Source organism: Labrus mixtus, chromosome 14 (assembly GCF_963584025.1).
Source record: "Labrus mixtus chromosome 14, fLabMix1.1, whole genome shotgun sequence".
In the NCBI taxonomy this organism is placed as follows: Eukaryota; Metazoa; Chordata; class Actinopteri; order Labriformes; family Labridae; genus Labrus; species Labrus mixtus.
The window spans coordinates 22,479,556-22,498,857 of NC_083625.1; the positions used below are offsets into that span (position 1 = coordinate 22,479,556).

General features: G+C 43.9%; 2 protein-coding genes across 13 annotated transcripts in view; one reads left to right on the top strand and one right to left on the bottom strand.

Moving 5' to 3' along the window:
• The window catches only part of ncor1 (nuclear receptor corepressor 1), a 61,970-nt gene that overhangs the window by 34,121 nt on the left and 8,547 nt on the right, over window positions 1-19,302 (bottom strand). For all 12 annotated transcript variants that reach the window (XM_061056190.1, XM_061056196.1, XM_061056200.1 and 9 more), the window contains exons 5-14: window positions 19,087-19,269; window positions 18,105-18,218; window positions 16,481-16,537; window positions 16,292-16,344; window positions 14,306-14,372; window positions 11,244-11,416; window positions 9,073-9,163; window positions 7,907-8,085; window positions 7,748-7,802; window positions 6,863-6,964 (exon numbers count right to left, since the gene is read on the bottom strand). In XM_061056190.1, coding sequence (XP_060912173.1) covers window positions 6,863-6,964; window positions 7,748-7,802; window positions 7,907-8,085; window positions 9,073-9,163; window positions 11,244-11,416; window positions 14,306-14,372; window positions 16,292-16,344; window positions 16,481-16,537; window positions 18,105-18,218; window positions 19,087-19,269 — 1,074 coding nt within the window. The remainder of the gene's footprint in view (window positions 1-6,862; window positions 6,965-7,747; window positions 7,803-7,906; window positions 8,086-9,072; window positions 9,164-11,243; window positions 11,417-14,305; window positions 14,373-16,291; window positions 16,345-16,480; window positions 16,538-18,104; window positions 18,219-19,086; window positions 19,270-19,302) is intronic.
• The window catches only part of trpv1 (transient receptor potential cation channel, subfamily V, member 1), a 127,076-nt gene that overhangs the window by 19,732 nt on the left and 88,042 nt on the right, over window positions 1-19,302 (top strand). The gene's annotated exons all lie outside the window — the stretch shown is intronic.

Below are 19,302 nucleotides of genomic sequence, written 5' to 3' on the forward strand. Positions count from 1 at the left end.
TGTTTGAGAGTCTTTTCAGCAGAGGTTGTTCTCCCCATACGTGTCATTCAGTGCGAAGCTGCTCCGGTTGGGAATCTGGGAGCGCTCTGCCGTTTGCTTTGGTCGGAGCGCCGTGGCATTCCTGCCTCTTCTCCCACACTGCGTAAAGAGCCTCCACACAGATGTTCTCCAAAAAGTCAATGAGGCCCTGTGGTTCTGTGGTTCTTCAGTGTTTTGAAATGAAGCTCTTTCCTGACCTGGCTTGAATATTTTAAGAGTTTTAATTTCTCCCCTCTTTTGCTGATTCACGAGTGCTGTTTGATTTAGGAAATGACGGAGCCGCAAGTCAATCTTCTCTTTCCGACCGCAGGGCCAAGGCCTCGGGAGGAATCTCTCACTCCTGCTTCAAGCAGTTTCACAGCAAGAAGAGGAAATGAAGTTTAAAGTTTTGCTATGCATCAACTTTCGATTAAGATTTACTCAAACGCTCTTGTAAACAGGAAGAAGAGAAGCACAGGAAATAAAAGTGAACATGTTTATCAAACGAACCGTCCAGCTGATGGAAACTCCCGATCGTTCTCAGTGGAAGAATAATCTGCTCAAAAATGACTGAGAAAGAGCAGGATTGTAAAAAAGCATTGGCCACAGTTACCCTGGTTACTGGAGCTCTGCAGCAGAATAACTTCTCATCACTGACGTTACTAACCAATGAAAAAGACCGCTGGATAAATGTACCGACCAACAATAAATGAAGGAGCCGTCGAGAGCTTTTTATAAATGTGAGGCCTACAGAACCCGTCTGCTGTCTCCTATATGCATTCTCTATCAAGCGTTAAAGGAGATCTATTCTGCTGATCCATCATGGTACGATGTTGGACGTCCAAACTTAAGCCTAACCCTTCTGCAAAGACACACAGCTGTTGGCGTAAACCTTGGACATGGTTTCCTGCTCATTTGAACGAGACGTTACGAGAACCTGACGTCAGATTCTGCCAACGTGTATTAGCTAATAACAGACGGTAGGCTGACATCTGCACAAGACTCCCACGGTTCTTTCAAAGTGCTGATGTTGCTATTTATCACAAACACATCCTCTGGACAATTTTAAGCAACGATATGGAGGAATTTGGTTTGGTGCGCTTTTGGCGCCCGCCGATGGTCTCAGAGTGCAACTGCACTGCCGTAAGACAATCCCAGTGCTGCTAACTCCTCCCCCTGTTCGACAACGTATTTCTGTTGACGATCAGAGGGCGGAGAAGTCGACAAAGACGAAGCTAAACAAACACGTCGACTGACAAGGTTCAGTAATATTAACAGATTTTGTTAAAATCTGGCTCTGCTAGCGTCTACAGCCCTTTGTTAGCATGTTGAGTATGTGTTTGTGTATTCAACTGTTACCATGACGACTATAGACCGTGGTTAAATGTCTACACTGGAGAGGCTCATTTATGACATGCTAGTTGAGATGGGTTTGTTCCAAAATTCTGAAGCTAACTTGAAGATGGACGAGGAGAGAGACCACTTTTTGGGGTCAGATGGATTTATTCGTATCAAACCTGAGACATAACTCGGGTTAGACGACTTTCTGAAGCCGGTAAACATGAGATAACGATGACACTGCTAACGACACAGGCTAATGTTACATCTCAATCTGTTCTGAATAATATCTACAGGGATGTACACTCTGCCACTCACTATCTCTCTCTCAGAGAAGATACAGGACCAGGTACTCAGGAGCAAGTTTGACTTTTGAAAACAAACACATGGCTGCAGACACAACAGAGGATGTCGCCTGTGTGGACTTCTATAGGGGTGCATCGAGTTAATCGTTGTCTTTAGGAGTTTTTCATGAGTGTTCCAAAGCAGATTTAGCCGACGCTAGAGAGCAGACTGTTTTCTGATTTTGAAGAAATGCTAAAGCAACATCAGGGTCTTGTGTTCTGAACACGCTGCACAATAAATTATGACATTAAAAAACCTAAGTTCCTGCTGATTTCCTCTCTGTTAAGTTCCCTACCTCTTAGCATAAATACATAAATTCCAAACCGCCTTAGTTTGACAATAACATTAAACACCATGTCTGCACATGTCCTAAAAAAACAGCCGACTTTAACTGCCAACAAGCCTTCAGTAAAGATGAAGGAAGCAAACAGCCCGAGCAACAGAGCAAGAAGAAGTACAGCAGCGACAAAACACGAAGTCAACTGAGTCACTGTGCTAACAACAGCAAAAACTGCGGTTTCAAAGCTAGCCACATACCTGCAAGCTCATTTGCTGGTCATAAAAACCTCTTTGCTCTGCTGTGAGCCACAGCTTACTGGTGTTGGAAATGTGAGTTTACCCTCCGGTGCTTCCATAGCGGTGGTAACGGTAGCAGGAGGAGAGGGGCAGGACAGCACCAGAGCAGAGCTCCTTAGAAGGGCTGCCGGGCCACGGCACGGCCGCACATATTCCGGGAAAGCGTGTCATCAGGCCGCTTAAGCCGCCCAAAGAATTGTCCATCTCACATGCACGCACTAATCTATGCAGGGTCACTCAAGGTAATCCCTGCGAGCACTCCTCTTTGATTGGCACTCACAGCAGCAGTGAGTTTTTTGGGCCTGTCAGATGGCCGGGCTGTACCAACTCAGCTTTTCAGAGAGGGGGGACATTCTCTCTCTCTCTCTCTCTCTTTCTCTCTCTCTCGTTTAGTCTCTTAGAGGAGCAGAGGAAAGAGGAAATGGAAACTGAAAAAAAAAAAACACACAGCACACACTCAGCGGATAAGCAGCCAGCGCTGACTCGGTCTCACTGAGGTTTTTTTTTTTTTCACTTAGTTTCACTCACTCGCCCTACATTCCTCTTCTCTTGCTTTTGCTCACTCAGTCCTCTCTCTAATGACTCAGTACGCCCGCTCTAACTGCTGCTGTTAACTCACATCTCCAGCTTAAAACCACAATAACATTTTTTCTGTCTTAACAAAGATCACAGCAGTATGACTGCTCCTCCTGGATGTGAAATGATCTTTGTACGGCCTGGCTCACATTAAACCCTTTGAAAAACATGAGCACACATATACAGACCAACCAAGGTCAATGAACTTTCTTTAATATCTAGGTTAACTGTGTGGGGAGTTCTTTAAAGGAACAATCAGTAAGATGTGTAGTGAGTGAAATGATAAAGTGACCTTACTATATGATCAGACATTAAGGAAACATGCTATGTTGAAGTGCTGGCTTCTCTGACAACAATGCAGCAGCCAGTATGTCCTCCTTCTAACTTTTCTGGATTTGTTTGGACCAGAGAAGGTAGGCGCTTTTAAGGCACCCCCATACGGCCGTTTTGGATGCCCCTCGGTTTGCCAGATATGAGAGCAGTTATCAGGTCAACAGGTGTTGCAGTGATGGAAGCGGGCAAGAGAAGTGGTTCAGATAGAAGTGATTGTACCCGACCTAAAAAGCCTCTGCATGTTTCTAATAAGCTCCACGAGCAGAAACGTGCTCAAACTAGGATCAATATTGGAGATGATTTTGAAAAATGGAGAGAGGTTAGAACACAGAAAGGTTTACAGACCCATGCAGAGCTGGATAAACACTGAAGCTTCAGTGTTCACCACATGGTGACCTGTGTGAGCATCAACTCTAGAGAGGAGGGGGGAGACAGATCTCTATGATGTTTTTAATTTGGACTACCGCCGTCAGGGATGACCCTTGTTTTGAATTGTTTGTTAGTTTTTTTGTGTCTCTGTATCGGGATGTTCAGAGAAAGAATGAAGGAAAAAAAATGAAGAAAGTTTTAGCTTCAGCTTCAGTCAGTTATCGTTATATTTAAAGCCTTGTTTTTATTTTGGTTTCCGTTGTTTCGTAAAAGATAATAACCCTGCACAGTAGCATCCCTCGGTAGTTTTCTATCATCACATGATTAATATCCTTAAACCAGTTCTTCTACTGGTGATGCATCCACGGCTGCAGCAAACGACCAACGTGGCATTACAGTAAAACAAGCTGTGTATGCTAATGTTGACTACATTACAGAATCACCTCGACTATTACTACTGGATCCACCAAGCCGCAACCTCTGGTGCTGATGCTGAAGTGCAAAATCCTGCAGTTCCTCGACTGTCCACTAGAGGCTGGCTGCAGAAGCACAGGAAGTCACATACACACCCATTCTAAAAAGCCTGTTTTTACAGCTATTCTGGTTCAAAAAACCAAATAGGTCTGATTAGCTCATGTCTCAATCAACACACACTGTACGGGGGGTGAATGTTTTGATGACTCATCAGTTTTGATTTGATGAAGGATAAGAGTTATTCACAATAAGACGTGTAGCTGACCTGATTGACAGGCGGGCACGGTGTAACGGTTTGTCAGGAGGTTTAAAACCCGCCTCAGCTCCAGCTCTCACCCTGTCGTTAGGTTGACTGAAAGTTAGACTGAGACAGCATTTCCAGCACGGAGACCGCCATCGATGGGACTCCAGCGCCCCCTGCAGGAACAGACGGGTGACGTCCCTCAGGCTTCCTGCATTAAAACTTAAAGTCTATGAATCCAACCTGTTAGGCTGTAGTCGGCATTTCTGATACAGTTATCAGTATCAGAGCGACGTTATCAGTAGCTTCATGGAAATTCACAACATCCTGATTTTAAAACTCAAAATTCCTAAACATGGAAGAAGAACAAACCTCAACGGCTTTTAGGTTCAGATCCGAAACAAAAGAGACCGTCTGACACATGTAATCAGCGTTTTTTGAGCCAGTTATGACGGGTTGACAAGTTTCCAATCGTTGAGGCTTTTTTTTTTTCCGATAACTTACTTTGCACCCTGTATCAGAGAAGCGAACCAGTCCTCTCTCAACCGCAGGCAGCTCCATCTACACTATGAACTCCTGCAAGCTGCTGAAGGCTAACCAGAGGGAGTATCACCCATGAAGTATTGTACCAGTCACTTAGTAAAGTGAGAAGAAGCATCATTGTGTTGGCAATGTAATCATGAACTCTCATGATCTTCAACTCCTCCTATGTCAAAGAAAACAGTCCACAATCAGCCCACTGTGCCGCTCAGCAGAAGCACAACAGAGACAGAATGTCCTGTACGAGGACAGAATGTCTTGTACGAGGACAGACGAGAAAACATCCAACCAAGAGACTGAATTCAATATTTAATGTCGCTTTTAAGAGGAGGAGTGAGGCGTTGCATCTTTTGGAAATGGATTTCGGTGACACAACAACAGCATCACACACCCCCCCCCTTTACACAATCCATGAAGAAGAATGCCTCTCCATCGCTGTCGTTTAGCAGTTTTCAGTCTGGCGTCTCTAAAGTTCACATTCCAAGTTTGACAGTGATTGCACACACGGACGATTGAAAGGAGGCGGCTCTAATTTGTCTCGACGCCGTGGCGAATACATTTAGTGTGGGAACCAGAGCAAATGAAGCAACAGCATGAGTCGAGACTGCACGTCCATGTGTTCTACATCAAGAAGAAATCTTAAGACTTTTCTGCACTTTTTGAGGAGTTTGTTCTCCTGTTAAACTGTTCAGCAGCAGGTGCTGAAAAATCAAATGAACACTCTTATTATTCTACCAGTACTCATTCACAGAGGAAGAAATTAACTGAAACATTTCAAAGATCAAAATAAACACACATATCTGATCGCAAACAGTGTGTGTGTGTGTGTGCGCGTGTGTGTGTTTCCCCATGTCCTGAGCGCTCCCTGTGTCCTGGTCTGACCTCTCCTCTTCACCGCGTGTTTGTGAGATAAGAGTAATCTTTTTCTTCTATCGCAGTAAAGCGTGATCATGTGATTGTGTGGTTTCTAACCGATTCAAAACAAGGGCTCGGCCTCCTCGTTCTATCCTTCAAAATCTGCTGCTTGTTTTTACTAAAATTGGAGTAGTGTAAAAAAAATGTAAATGTAAAAAAAATAGTGTAAAGTGTAAAAAAAATGAACTGCTGTGGTAGGGTAGGTAACGTAAAGAAGTTCCATGTGTGGATGTGGAGGGCGGGGAGAGCTAGCATGGAGGGGGGATGACTCTGGGACGTTGGAGCTCACTGCTGGGCCTACCCGACATGTCGTGGGACTAATCGGACAAATCACCGGTACAGCGAGGTTCCCACTTGTCAACCTCTGAGATGAGGGTTAGACTCGAGTCCCTGTCCTTCACTCGTTGCCCCCTTCTGTCACATCAACAGAGACCTGCTACGGGACAAAGTAACATGACGAGCTTTCAAGAGTGGTGGTTTAACAAGCCGGCGAATCCAGAATCCAGACACATCCAGGGGCTGCTAAACTGGAACCCCCTAATGCAGGAGTGGCATAAAGTCACTTACATGAACGGGCACCGTTACTCCAGAAGAGGACCTCAGCTCAGCTCTTGCATTGTGTAGAAACTACGTTGTCTCAAGTCTCATTCAGTGGTAAGTAAACTCACAGTATAAACTCCGTCATCTGTGACGCGCTTTGACTGTGGGCAAGTGTACGCAAGGGGTAGAGAGCGAGCGTCAGTTAAGACCAGGCTCACACCCACAAGAGGAAACCCTTTGAGGAGTCTGAACGACCCTTTAAAGCTGAGAAAACGTTGGAGGAGTGCTCACTCTGCATTCTGTGTCATCCATCAGACCCGTGAAGTATCAGCAATGTAGGGGCTGAATGGTTGAATACCATCGAGAGGTGTGGCACATGTGTTAAATATGTGCTAGACGGGCATCGCGTGTTTGTTGCGTATTCGCGCGTTTGTTGCGTAGTTACACAACAAATGTGCAGCCAGACTAACAGGCATATATGAAACAGGTGTGGCGACGGGTGAGGCCCACACCTCCCAGTCACCTGACAGGGTTTGTTTCCACTGCAAACACCCCGCTGAATCTGCCCAATGTTTCAAAAACAAGCTTCAGGTTTACCTGGTTCCGTCCTCTCCGTCGCCCGTAGTTTCTTCTCACCAGCGTCTTGTAGTTGTGGTTCTTCTTGGTCAAGTAGTAGTAAAGGACGCAATCAGCGACACACTGAAACCAGACGTGATGTGTGAGGAAACGACAGACGAGAATAAACACTTTGAAATGATCTTAAAACTCAATAAACTGATGAATATGTCGGACTTAACTACTATATTTATCTTATTGCTTATTTTGCATTTTATCTAAAATAGAGTTTTGTGTTTCAGACTGGTAACTGCTTGGTTTTAATGGATGGGAGAAAAACTCTAAAGAACTTTAAAGGTCATATATTCTGTAAAATCCTCTTCACCATGTTCCTCTACCTCTAATAAGTGTCCCTAGTCTGTCTTCAAACCCCCCAATGATGAGAAAAGTTCATCCTCTCCATCTTTTGCCTGCTCCACTTTTCAGAAAATGTGTGCTCAAACAGGCCATTTGGAGATGTTCCCTTCATGACATCACAAAGGGCAGTAACCCCTCCCCCAGGTGGGTGACACTCCCACAGCTAGGTGTTTGTTCTGCCCTCTGAGTCTGACTTCTCACTGTAAACAATAGAACATGGAGCGAGAAAGCCTGAGACACCCGAGCCCTTCCAGAGAGGGGGCGTGGTCAGACACAGCTCATTTACATTTAAAGGTACAGACACAGAAACAGTCTGTTCTGAGCAGGGCTGAAATAGAGGGGTTTATAGACATGATCAAATACAGGATCAGAGTGGATTTAGAACAAGAAACTTCACACACATGTTTTGGGGAGCTCTGACACTTATTTAAACTGGATGAAGAGGAGGAGAATGTTTGACCTTTAAAATCTGTGATGTTTTATAAACATGAAGTAGAAGCATCTCTTTACCTTTCTCTCCAGATACGAGGCGATCAGGCCAAAGTTTTTGGGGTGTTGTACGAACCTGAAGAGAGACACCAGCTGTGATTCATGTGCATAAATAAAAATGTATACATCAGGCTCAAGGGGACTTTCATCTCGACACTAAGATAAAAAACAAACACTCACTTCTCCTTAAAGATCTCCTTCTCATGCTCGGTCCAAACATTCATGAACTGCCGGGCTTTGTACACCTTCATCGGGTCGTCCATCAGGCCATTCATGTTGATGAACCTCACTCTCCGCTGCTCCGAGTCGTACATCATGGGAGGGATCACTGACAGCTGCCTCATCTGTTTCTCGTTGTTCTGTGGAGCACGGGCAGGGAAAGAAATCAGCTGTTGGGTTGTAACGTTTTTTTGGAGGCGTTGAGGTAAATATTTGGTTATAATCCGTAGACTGTAAATAATAACGGACGAAGACTTAGTGACGTCACACATTCGTTTGTGAAGGGCTGTTTTATATGCCCATCGATGGCGGTCGCCATATTGGAAATGCTGACTCTATCAAACTTTCAGTCAACCTAACGACAGGTAACGAGCGTGAGCTGAGGCGGGCTTTAAGCCTCCCGCACTCATAGATTTCTTGAAATCTAAATGGGCAAGTTTAGCCTGGCTCGGGCTACAGGATAATTGTGACTATTTGAGGTCAGATTCCCACTTCAAGATATTTCCGGGGTCATTCCCAACTTGAGGCTGCTCAGAACCAATGATCTGCCCGGATCATTTTGAAGTCTGAGCGGTATAAAGATCCAATCCTCACCTCATCGATCTGCCGAGAGAGCATCAGCGGCGTTGTTTGATATTTAGGATTTAAAATTTCTACGATTACGTCTATTAAAAGGTCTGGGGGGAGTCATGCGTGACTACAATACCCGCAAGAGATGAGGGAGGATGGTAGTCATAGCAACCGGCTGCAGGACACAACCAAAGAGTTTACAATCTGACCTCCAGCTCTCCCTGAAGAACAGGCGATCATATTCAGACATTTCTAAACGCAAACTCATTTTTCTAGTTTTCTAGTTTTCAAGTTTCTCCGTACAAAGCATTAAAATCTGAATTTAACCTCCGGCTCCGTTGTCGTTTGCGTGAGGTGGCGTGTTCCTCCGCCGGATGTGATTACAATTATAGAGAAGATCTGTTAAGTTTTAGTGTGAGCCTTTTGGAGCCAGCCTCAAGTGGACACTCGAGGAACTGCAGTTTTTCTGTACTTCCGCATTGGCTTCATGTTTAAACCCTGTCAGGTTGCAGCTTGTGTTTCATCTCACATCTCACTGTGATCCTTCAATAACTCACCTCCTGCTCTGAAAGGCCATCTATGATTTCTGAAATCTCATGCTCGCTTCTTGCAATCGTTGCAGAAAGACCGGTTCCTCGTTGTCCGACCCTGCAAAAAAAACAAAAAAAACACACGGACGCGGCTTTAGCAAATTAGTTTAAAGCCTCACATACAACTCAAAGGCTGCTCAAAGATAAAATCAGTTATATTTCACACACACTCACACAGAAACACTTAATGACATTGATCCTGCAACAAAATAAAACAGGTAACTGTGGTCAATTTTTCAACATTTTCACAAACACTCGGACATCGAAAAAATCTTCACACATTAAGGGCTGCAGATGTCCTAAAGTTCTCCTCCTCTCACTGAGCAGTTCATTATGTCCCTTCATGTATTTCAAAATAAGTTTCAACGTAATCAGGGTGGTGACGTGGGTCACCAGATGAATCCAGAGAAGAATCACATCCCTGTTAATGCTTTTTACTGTTTAACAGAAAGCCAGAGCGTAGCTGCTACTCTGAGAACTTTGTAAGAACATTTTAATCTCTGAACAAACAGAATCATTGTTGCTGTTACAGAATGAAAGATTCTGTTTGAGCAGTTATTACTCGCTTCCTCCTTCAGTCTTTATTAGCCGTACTGACACGCAAACTCTCACTCGGAGATGTCAATGAAAGCACAAATTGCAGTGCCACAAATAACCAGAAGCCAGACAATGACCCCGTGCAGTGATCACAGGGAATAAACATCACCACCCCCTCCCACTCGCTCCAGGTGAATTCTCCTGATTATATCCTGCTGCATCAGCTCACTCTGCCTATATGGCGCTCTTACAACTAGTGGACAAGATTCATTCTGTATTAGAAAAGAAAGAGTTTTCATGTGGTATTTTTCTGGATCTCTCTAAAGCATTCGATGCTGTAAATCATGAAATTTTACTAGCTAAACTATATAGATATGGATTTAATGGAAATGTCCTGAAGTGGCTCAGTAATTATATATATAACAGACAGCAGTATGTCAACATAAATGGTGTAGAGTTACTGTTTCTCATAAACATTAATGATCTTGCAACAGTATCAAACACAATACGCCCATTATTATTTGCAGATGATACTAATTTACTTGTCTCCAATGAAAATGTGTCAGAACTCAGAAATGAAGTAAATAATGGCCTTCTTGCATAAGTGATGCAACCTCCCCTCTTTTTCTGAAGTGTAACATATTGACAATCTTTGATATCAATATTCTTCAAATAAGTAGCTTTATTTTTAAAGTTAAATACATGAGTGCAAACTTGCCAGAAAGCTTTAAAGCATTTTTCATTTTTAATTCTCAAGTGAACTATTACTCAACTAGACAAACCAATAACCTATACCTAGCAATGTGTCGTACATCTTGAGGACAGTACTCAATAAAGATACCGTGGAGTCAAATTATGGAACACACATATTTATTTACTTGATGATTTTTTGTCTTTTTCTAGATACAAATTGAGACTCAGAAATGCGTTGATGTCAGAAAGATTTGTAGTGAATAGTGAATTGTCCTGATTTTGTTATATTGTCTACATACTGTATGTCCTGTTTTGCTCTATTTTTATGTTTTCAATGTTTGTATGTATGTTTTGTATGTAATTTTCATTTGGGTAAATTTTATTTGTAATAGTAAATATTCTTACTTAGTTATTTTTACTGTATTTTATTTTAACTTTGTTTAATCTCTTAAGGTGAGGTTTTGAGATAAGCCCTCATGGGTTTCTACCTCACCTGCACATGTGTTTTATTTTTTATTTGTTTTAATTTTCTTCTTTCAAAAAATGTGCAAATAAACTAAACTAAACTTTCTGCAGAATAAATACGAGGAGGCTGGAGGAGAAACTCCGGGTGAAGAGAGAAACATTCAGCTGTTTGTGTTGAAGTTTCTCCATCAATCCTGAGCTGGATCTACAGCTGTGTTCTTGGTCTTCCATGATTATAAAAAGGTTATCAGGGGGTTTTGGGTCATCAGCTCAGTTAAATTTAAATTGACACTAAAATGAAAACGTATGCTAGGTGCAGACTTTTTCCATCCTTAGAATGTAAACCAATAATCTCTGTGGGTAAAAATGGAAGTGTGATTCATATCCGTGTGTTTGTGCACATAGATGTGATCAAACAGCCAATCACAGGCGGAAGCCGTTACCTCTGGAAGCGCTCCTGCTGCTCCCTCTGCTTGCGGATCTCAGGGAATTGCCTTTCATAGTACTCCCGTGTTCTGCTCTCCTTGGCTTTGCGTCTGGGGTTGTTCTCCATCCGCTCCACCTTCTTCTCCCACGCTTCCATCAGCTGGTCGTAGCGCTGGCAGATCTTCTGTTCCTGTGTGCACAGCATGGAAAATGCTACAGTAAGAGTGGGCATCTATCCCCGCAGTGAGGAGCCAAAAGAACTCTCTGCCAATGCCACGAGCCAAAATATCCACAAGGCTTACATATATATATATATCGTGAGGGAGCTGATGTTTTCCTATTCCCTGATAAAAATCTGAAATACCAGCAAAGAGAGAGAGAGTGGAGATCTTCTGCTCCTAAAAATCAAATACAGGCTTCTATTGGACTATGTTTCACAGTCTCTGATGAAGTAGTGGACAGAGCGCCGTCTGTCTGTGGTGACGATGTGCTGATAAGCTTGATAAAGCGTCTGAGAGGAAAAATAGTGAGGTGCAAATACAAAAAAAAAAAAAGTCTAACGCTGGGCTACTTAGAAAAAAGGCAGTGACATCTCCAAATTCCTACAGTCTTAAGGTAAACTCGAATGCATCGCTGCATAATATTTCCCTGTCACAGAAGTCTGCATAATATTTCCTTGTGACAGTGTCCCCGTTCGTCTCTGAAAGGTAAACACAGCAACAAATGATCCAACAACAGGCTGCAGAAACTGTAAGTGCCAGCAGAGTTGAGAGAGTACATGCCGTTCAGGAACTGGGCGTGTTTGTTTTGGGTTGGAGTCTTGTCTTTCATGTCGCCTAATTCTGTGTCTCCACTCGGGCACAGTTTGTTCTGACGCAACTGTTATGATTACAAAATGCTTTTAAAAGCTAATTAAGAGTTTGGTTACATGAGCCTTCACATTTAAAGGAGCAGTCTTTGAGATGTGTAGTGAGGTAAATGATAAAGTGACCTTACTATATGATCATTAAGGAAACATGCTATGTTGAAGTGCTGGCTTCTCTGACAACAATGCAGCAGCCAGTATGTCCTCCTTCTAACTTTAGATTCTGGTCCTGAATGCTCTGGATTTGTTTGGACCAGAGAAGGTAGATGGTTTTAAGGCACCCCCACACGGCCTTTTGGACGCCACTCGGTTTGCTACATATGAGAGCAGTTATCAGGTCAAACCAACAGGTTGCAGTGATGGAAGCGGGCGAGAGAAGTGGTTCAGATAGAAGTGATTGTACCCGACCTAAAAAGCCTCTGCATGTTTCTAATAAGCTCCACGAGCAGAAACGTGCTCAAACTAGGATCAATATTGGAGATGCTTTTGAAAAATGGAGAGAGGTTAGAACACAGAAAGGTTTACAGACCGATGCAGAGCTGGATAAACACTGAAGCTTCAGTGTCCACCACATGGTGACCTGTGTGAGCATCAACTCTAGAGAGGAGGGGGGAGACAGCTCTCTACAATGTTTAGAATTTAGACTGCAGTAACTGTTTTAAACACTAGGGGTCAGAGTTACATATTGCTCCTTTAAGTATTGCATATGTTTTTAACTTTATGATTTTGTTCTCTTACTTGAACAAAAACTATCTGGTTTAAATGCCCACAAAGAAAAAAATACAAACTCATTTCCAAAAGGTTTAAGGGTTAAAATGTTGGGTAAAGCTGTGGAGTGATTCCTCTATCGGGAGCACAATACAGCCTGGTTTCTACTCTCTGCAGCCGGAGACAAACAATTCATGAACCTCTTGGCATGAGGCCATGTGCACTCTGCCATTGTTCAGGGTCCATCAGGTCTGTCTGACCCCGACAGAGAACCGCCACAGAAAGGTGGGACCCACTGAACTGGTCGATACAACAACAAAAAAGGCTGAGTGACTCGACATTGGGTGATTCTGAAATATTTCAATGACTGGTTAATGATCAGAAAGACGGAGAGATGTGCTCTTTTATGTGAATGTATTTATTATTATTTTAAAGAAGCTCTTGGCTCACACAAGACTTTCAACAAACGGAGGAAACCAAGGCCTTTCCTCCCGTCCTTTAAATACATCAGTGCATTTTTGAATCGCCCGAAAACCAGCACAGCTGAAAGGATGGAAACATCCGTCATTCATGGTTAAGACGAATATTGGATGTGCAGCCATGAAATCGTGAAAACTTGACGTTCCCCGTAGCAAAGCATCAAGTTGACGTTTGTGTTATTTTCGGGTTAAAATTCTAAACTGTTGCCGGATGGATGACCGTAAAAGTATGTTTAAAAAATAAATGCCCCACTTCTGGATGAATTAAAATGGGAAACTGTGACCGCTTGCTTGTTATTCTTTGTAGCGCAGGAGTCCGCAGACGGGGTTTAAACGTCAGCATGGAAGAATGTACGAGCACTAAAATAACGTGAGGGATCCTTTCCTCTTTGTGGTCATCTGGACATGGTGTCGAATGTGTGGAGACAAAAAAAAGCAGAATGACTAATAAGCCGTGTTCAGACCGCCTTGTGACGTTTCACCTTCAATCAGAATGTTGCCGAGGCGTAATGGGGGGGAAAAATGACTAACTGATCGATCTCAAAGTGAGGCATAAAGCGAAGGTGAGACGGTTAAAAAGCTGAAACATTTGCTAAAAGTCACAGAGAGTAGCAGAGAGAACTCCCATGATTCCCCGTCAGCCTCAACGTCATCTTTTGTTACTCTAGTATTGATTGAGAGCCCCCTGGTGGCAGCATTTATATATCATATCTTTAACTTTAATATAGGACTCTTTCAATCAAAAGAGCGCTCGACAAGGTTTACTTACAGAACAATATCCCAACGATTTCTGTAAAGCACGATTATGACCTCATGAGGGAGAAAAGACGTTAAACATTGTGCAACCTGACTGGTTTGTGTTGCTGTTTTTCCCAGCACAGCGTGCAATCAGCTTTCAATACACAATGAACAGGATGTTTTTTTAAATCACTTTAAATGTTACAGTAACCACGAGAATAACGGGTGCAGCTAATGCCGCGTCCAGAGATTCCATCGTGCTTTGCTCTCAGCAGGGAGGGACACTCACCCTTTGTTTGCGAGCGTGATTCCTCCTCTTAAAAAACAAAATCAGTTTCTTCCTCATGACTTGGTTCCTAAAGAGAACAAAGAGAATTCAGTGAGAGAGACATCACAAAAATGTCAACAAATGTTTGTGGCATCATGAAGTAATGCCCCCCAGAAACCGGCCATGTTGACGGAGAAGAGTCTGCGTGAAGGCCAGAGTTAAGTTTGCTCTACGAGTTAAAAACAGTCTCCAGGGGTAGAACTTAAATTATTCTCTTGCACACAAATTAAAGAGGACATATTATCCCCCTTCTCCACCTTTTCAAACATTCCCCTGTTGTCTAAATTAAACATCTGTTCTGTGCTTTGGTCAAAATATAACATGAATCAAGCACCAGAGGAGGTTTGTATCCTGTATAAACCATCTCTCTCAGAACACTCCGTTTTGGTGTGTGTGTCTCTTTAAATGCAATGAGCCCCCCCCCTGCGTTTTCCCGGTAGACATCACTCCTTCGCTAGCGAGAATAAAATTATGGACCTGTGTAAAAGTTTTGTTCTAGGCTGGGGGTGGAGTCCATGGGTGGAGATACCAGGAGAAGGGAGGGGATTATTTTATTTACCAGAATCCCACTGTGACATCACAAGGAGAGCACATTTGAAACAGAGCATTTTTCTGTGTTGTAAGACTTATGCAGACCACAAACAAAGGACTGGATGGGTTTATTTCACATTTTCTGGGTCACTAGACACTCAGGATACCCAAATATATATGTTCAAAAACACTGTAGAAGTGGATTTTTCATAATATGTCCCCTTTAAATTTTAACCACGGATTTATCCCTTTTCTCCTCAGTGTGACTGCTACAGAGAACTGGGAACTCAAGATGGTGGCTGCAGGGATCGAGAGAGAGTGAGAGAGCCGACCCTGAGAGTGCGGTCCGTGCGGCTGATTCACACCGTGGTGGTCCCTGTCCCGACAAACAGACTGAGCCAGACGGGCCGCTCTCATGGTACACACTGATAAAGGGTTTGATTCTGTACAGAGTGGCCTTCAACCCCTCGACACAACCCTGCTTTAGATACGAGTGCATGCTTTCACTTCGCTCTGTCTCTCTCTCCTTGGTGTCAGTGGGGCGTCCTATTCAGGTGACTCAGCAATCAGATTAAGACAGAATTATCAGCTTGTTTGTCAGCATTAGAACACTTTCCTAAGCCGAGACCTTAGTGATCCTGTTAGTGCGCTCAATGTCCTGTCCACTCCGAAGATCCTTCATGTTAAAGGTCACATATTCTCCTCCTCTTCAACCCGTGTAAATAAGTCTCAGAGCTCCCCAAAACATGTCTGTGAAGTTTCTGGTTCTAAATCCACTCTGATCCTGTATTTGATCATGCCTATAAACCCCTCTATTTCAGCCCTGCTCAGAACAGGCTGTTTCTGTGTCTGTACCTTTAAATGTAAATGAGCTGTGTCTGACCACGCCCCCTCTCTGGAAGGGCTTGGGTGTCTCTGTCTTTCTCACTCCATGTCCTATTGTTTACGGTGAGAAGTCAGACTCAGAGGGCAAAACAAACACCTAGCTGTGGGAGTGTCACCCACCTGGGGGAGGGGTTACTGCCCTTTGTGATGTCATGAAGGGAAAATCTCCAAATGGCCTGTTTGAGCACACATTTTCTGTAAAGTGGAGCAGGCAAAAGATGGAGAGGATGGACTTCTCATCATGTTTGTAGACAGACTAGAGACACATATTAGTGTTAGAATTTAAAAGTGCTCAGTGAAGACACCAGTCCTCCTCCAGTCGTATCGTTTTATCCTACTGAGCTACATAACCTACCCGATGGCCATTACTCGCCAACGCAACCAAAACAGCGTTGCCCCTTCAGCAGTCTCCGTACATGCATGCTCCAGGTAGTGACAAAGCTGATTTGTCACTACTTGGTAAAGTGTATTCTGCATAATATGTGACCTTCACTGCTGAAACAAGTACACCCCCCTAACGACTGAACTCACGTCTTGATGTTGTCGTGGTACACCTTAGTGTCTGACGGCTGGTTGTAGAGGGGCTGAAACAGAAGAGCACACAAGGAAGCAGTCGTGGATTAGTCATTATGATGAGGCAAGCAGCTACTTAGCTAAGAGTGACTCTTTACTCTGAGTTCATTCGACAGCTAAATGTATTATTAACCATTAAACACTTACCAGCTCCACCTTAGGACCGAGGCCTTCCAGGATTTTATGAGCCTCTTCAGCTTTTTTCTAGGACGAAATAAAAAGTTTGTTTAGTTTTTAAATGATCTACAAAGTAAAAGAACTTCAACAAGAGCAACAAACACTTCCAGCTGGAAAAACATTCTAATAATCAGTATTTTATGTATGTATAGATTAGGGCTGTCAGCTTTAACACCTTAGGCCCCGTGTCCACCTAGCGTTTTATCCGGGCAGTTAAGCGCTGGCTGAACACTCAGGAGTGTTTGCATGAAGTGTTTGTGCGCTGAGAAGAAAAGCGCTGCACATCCATCCTGTCTCTAGAGCAACACCCGCTGTATGACCGACACTGCTCCGTTACTTTTTACTGCATGTTTTATATTTGAGATCGTTTATTTCCCGATCAGACACGGAGCGAGGAGGAGCAGTAGACGCTAGACGCAATCAGTAGGCAGCAAAACTACTGTGGAAAAGACAGACGGTGACTTCAACATCGCTTTTCTGAAAAGTTGAAAGATTTTCAACTTCAGCGCTCAGAGCGGGCACACTAAAAAAGGCGGAGCGCTCTTAGAAAAAAAGCGCTGAGTGCTGCGCTTTTTCTCCAGAGGTCCGCTCTCTGCTGAGAACGCTCTCTATTCACACTAAAAGAAAGATGCTGTCTGGCGTTCAGAAACAAATGCTAAGTGAAAACAGGGCCTTACTCAACAAGTAGATCACAGTCAGAAACTAATGCTTTTTTTTACTGCATGGTATTTCTTGTTATGCCTCTTTTGAGAAAAAGGACAGTGGAAAGAGTCAAGATCAGAGAGAGAGAGAGAGAGAGAGAGTGGGGAATGACATTCTGGACAGTCTGCAAACATAGCATCCAGGGGGTTGCAGATCACTCCCATGATTCCCCGCCAGCCTTGACGTCATCTTTAGTCATTGTTTGGTTCCTCTGTAAAAGGCGTAAATACCAAAACCATCCACCTCCTCTTCATACAGACACTCAACGGTATTAACCATGTTGTGTTATGGCGTGATGACGTATGTACAGAGGTAACCGTGCTCAGGCCTATTCAGTCCAGAAGCAGTGTGTCTGCAGGTCAGCGGGGGACTTGAGAGGGCAGACACGGTACAGGCCAACTGGGCCTCGTGTGAGCGTGCGCAGTAAAAGAGTGCACGACCCCGTCACATCTCAGACGTGACAGAAAGCGGTTAGAAAACAGTAAACTGCTGTAATCTAAAACAGGCCCATCAGAATAAAAGTCAAAAGTAGTGAGAGCTGAACAGTGACCGATTTAAAGGAACATGTTCAGAAACATTTGAAGAGTTGTAAGGATTGGTTTGGGGGGGGGGGGGGGGCTCACTGGTTGGCAGTGGTCACCGTGGTTACCCCCTGCTGTCAGGACACAGTAGAGAAGCGTGTGTCATCAGCTTGGGACGGCTCCACTCGTTTTTAAGAGTTGACTCGGGCCAGTGGAAAACAAAAGTAACTTCTTCCAGCTTCTCTGATGCACGGAGACGATGGATGAAACAATAGCTGCTATTGTTAAGGACACAAACAAAATGTCCGAGGAGAAGCGAGGCCTGCTGCTGACGCCTGTTGTTGTTGTTGTGTTTGCATCAGATGACTTACTCTGTTCTCGTCGTAGATGATCTGGACGATGCTGCGGTGCTTGTGCTCCACTGGGGGAGGGGTCACTGGCTTTTCTGGCTCCACCGGCTTCGCTGCTTCCTCCTCCAGTTGTTGCTAAGAGACAACAGCATCAATAAAACATTTTCACCAAAAGCACACAATAAAAAACACATGAGTGGCTTCCTTTCTCACATATATGATCACCCTGTTATCTGTATTCATACACATCTGTGCAGGGCAGACTCATGCACCCTGTGTTGATCTGATCCGAGCTCCTGATATCTGAGATCCATGCAGGCATTATCAGATTATCTCTGCAGGCTCGGTCAAGTACGACACAGCTGCAGGTTCCTGCCATGGAGGCCACTGCTGACGTCGACAGACCAGCTGAACCAGTGACTGTTTGTTTGGTCAATGTTTATATGTTTAAGGTTATGTCAACCACCAGGTGACAGGGGAGAGATAGGAGTACCTCACATAAACAAAGAAGTTAAACTCAGACTGAAGAGAGAAGGCTTTAAACTCTCTCAGTCATGCTCAGCTCGCACGCCGTTCTAACGAGGGGGAATTCAAAAGAGATAACAGGGAAAACATCAACAGACTGTTTTCTCTCCTCTCCAAGTTTCAGCAACATTCACGGTCATCACGTCTCTGTCTGCGGTATTGACACAGGCTATGTGCTGGAATGACTTGACTTCTCACATCAGCTCACTCTGACTTTCTGCAGAATAAATACGAGGAGGCTGGAGAAGAAACTCCGGGTGAAGTCCAAGCGAAACATTTGTCTGTTTGCGTTCACACATGAGTTCACACCTTGTGTGGAACTCAAGTTCACACCTTGAGTTTTTCAGGAGATTTCTGCTAGTGTGAAAACAGCATTGGTGTCAAACGCAGCCCAACCTGAGCCCAACGCAGCGCGGATTTGTTCAAACCCATAATGATGCATGTTCATAGATAACTCATTTCATTGAGGTTTTCCAACCTGCTTTTTCTTCAGCTTGAAGATCTGCTGCTCCACTTTGGCGATCTCTCGGTCCACCCGGTCCATACTCTGGATCAGCTCCTCCTTGGACAGTTTGGAGGGAGACGTGTCCTGCTCGTCCCCTAAGTGGAGTGCGTGTCCACCGTGGGATGGGGACTCCAATTTGAGAGAGAAATGAGACTCCTGACGAAAACAACAAGAAATCATTAGAGCGTC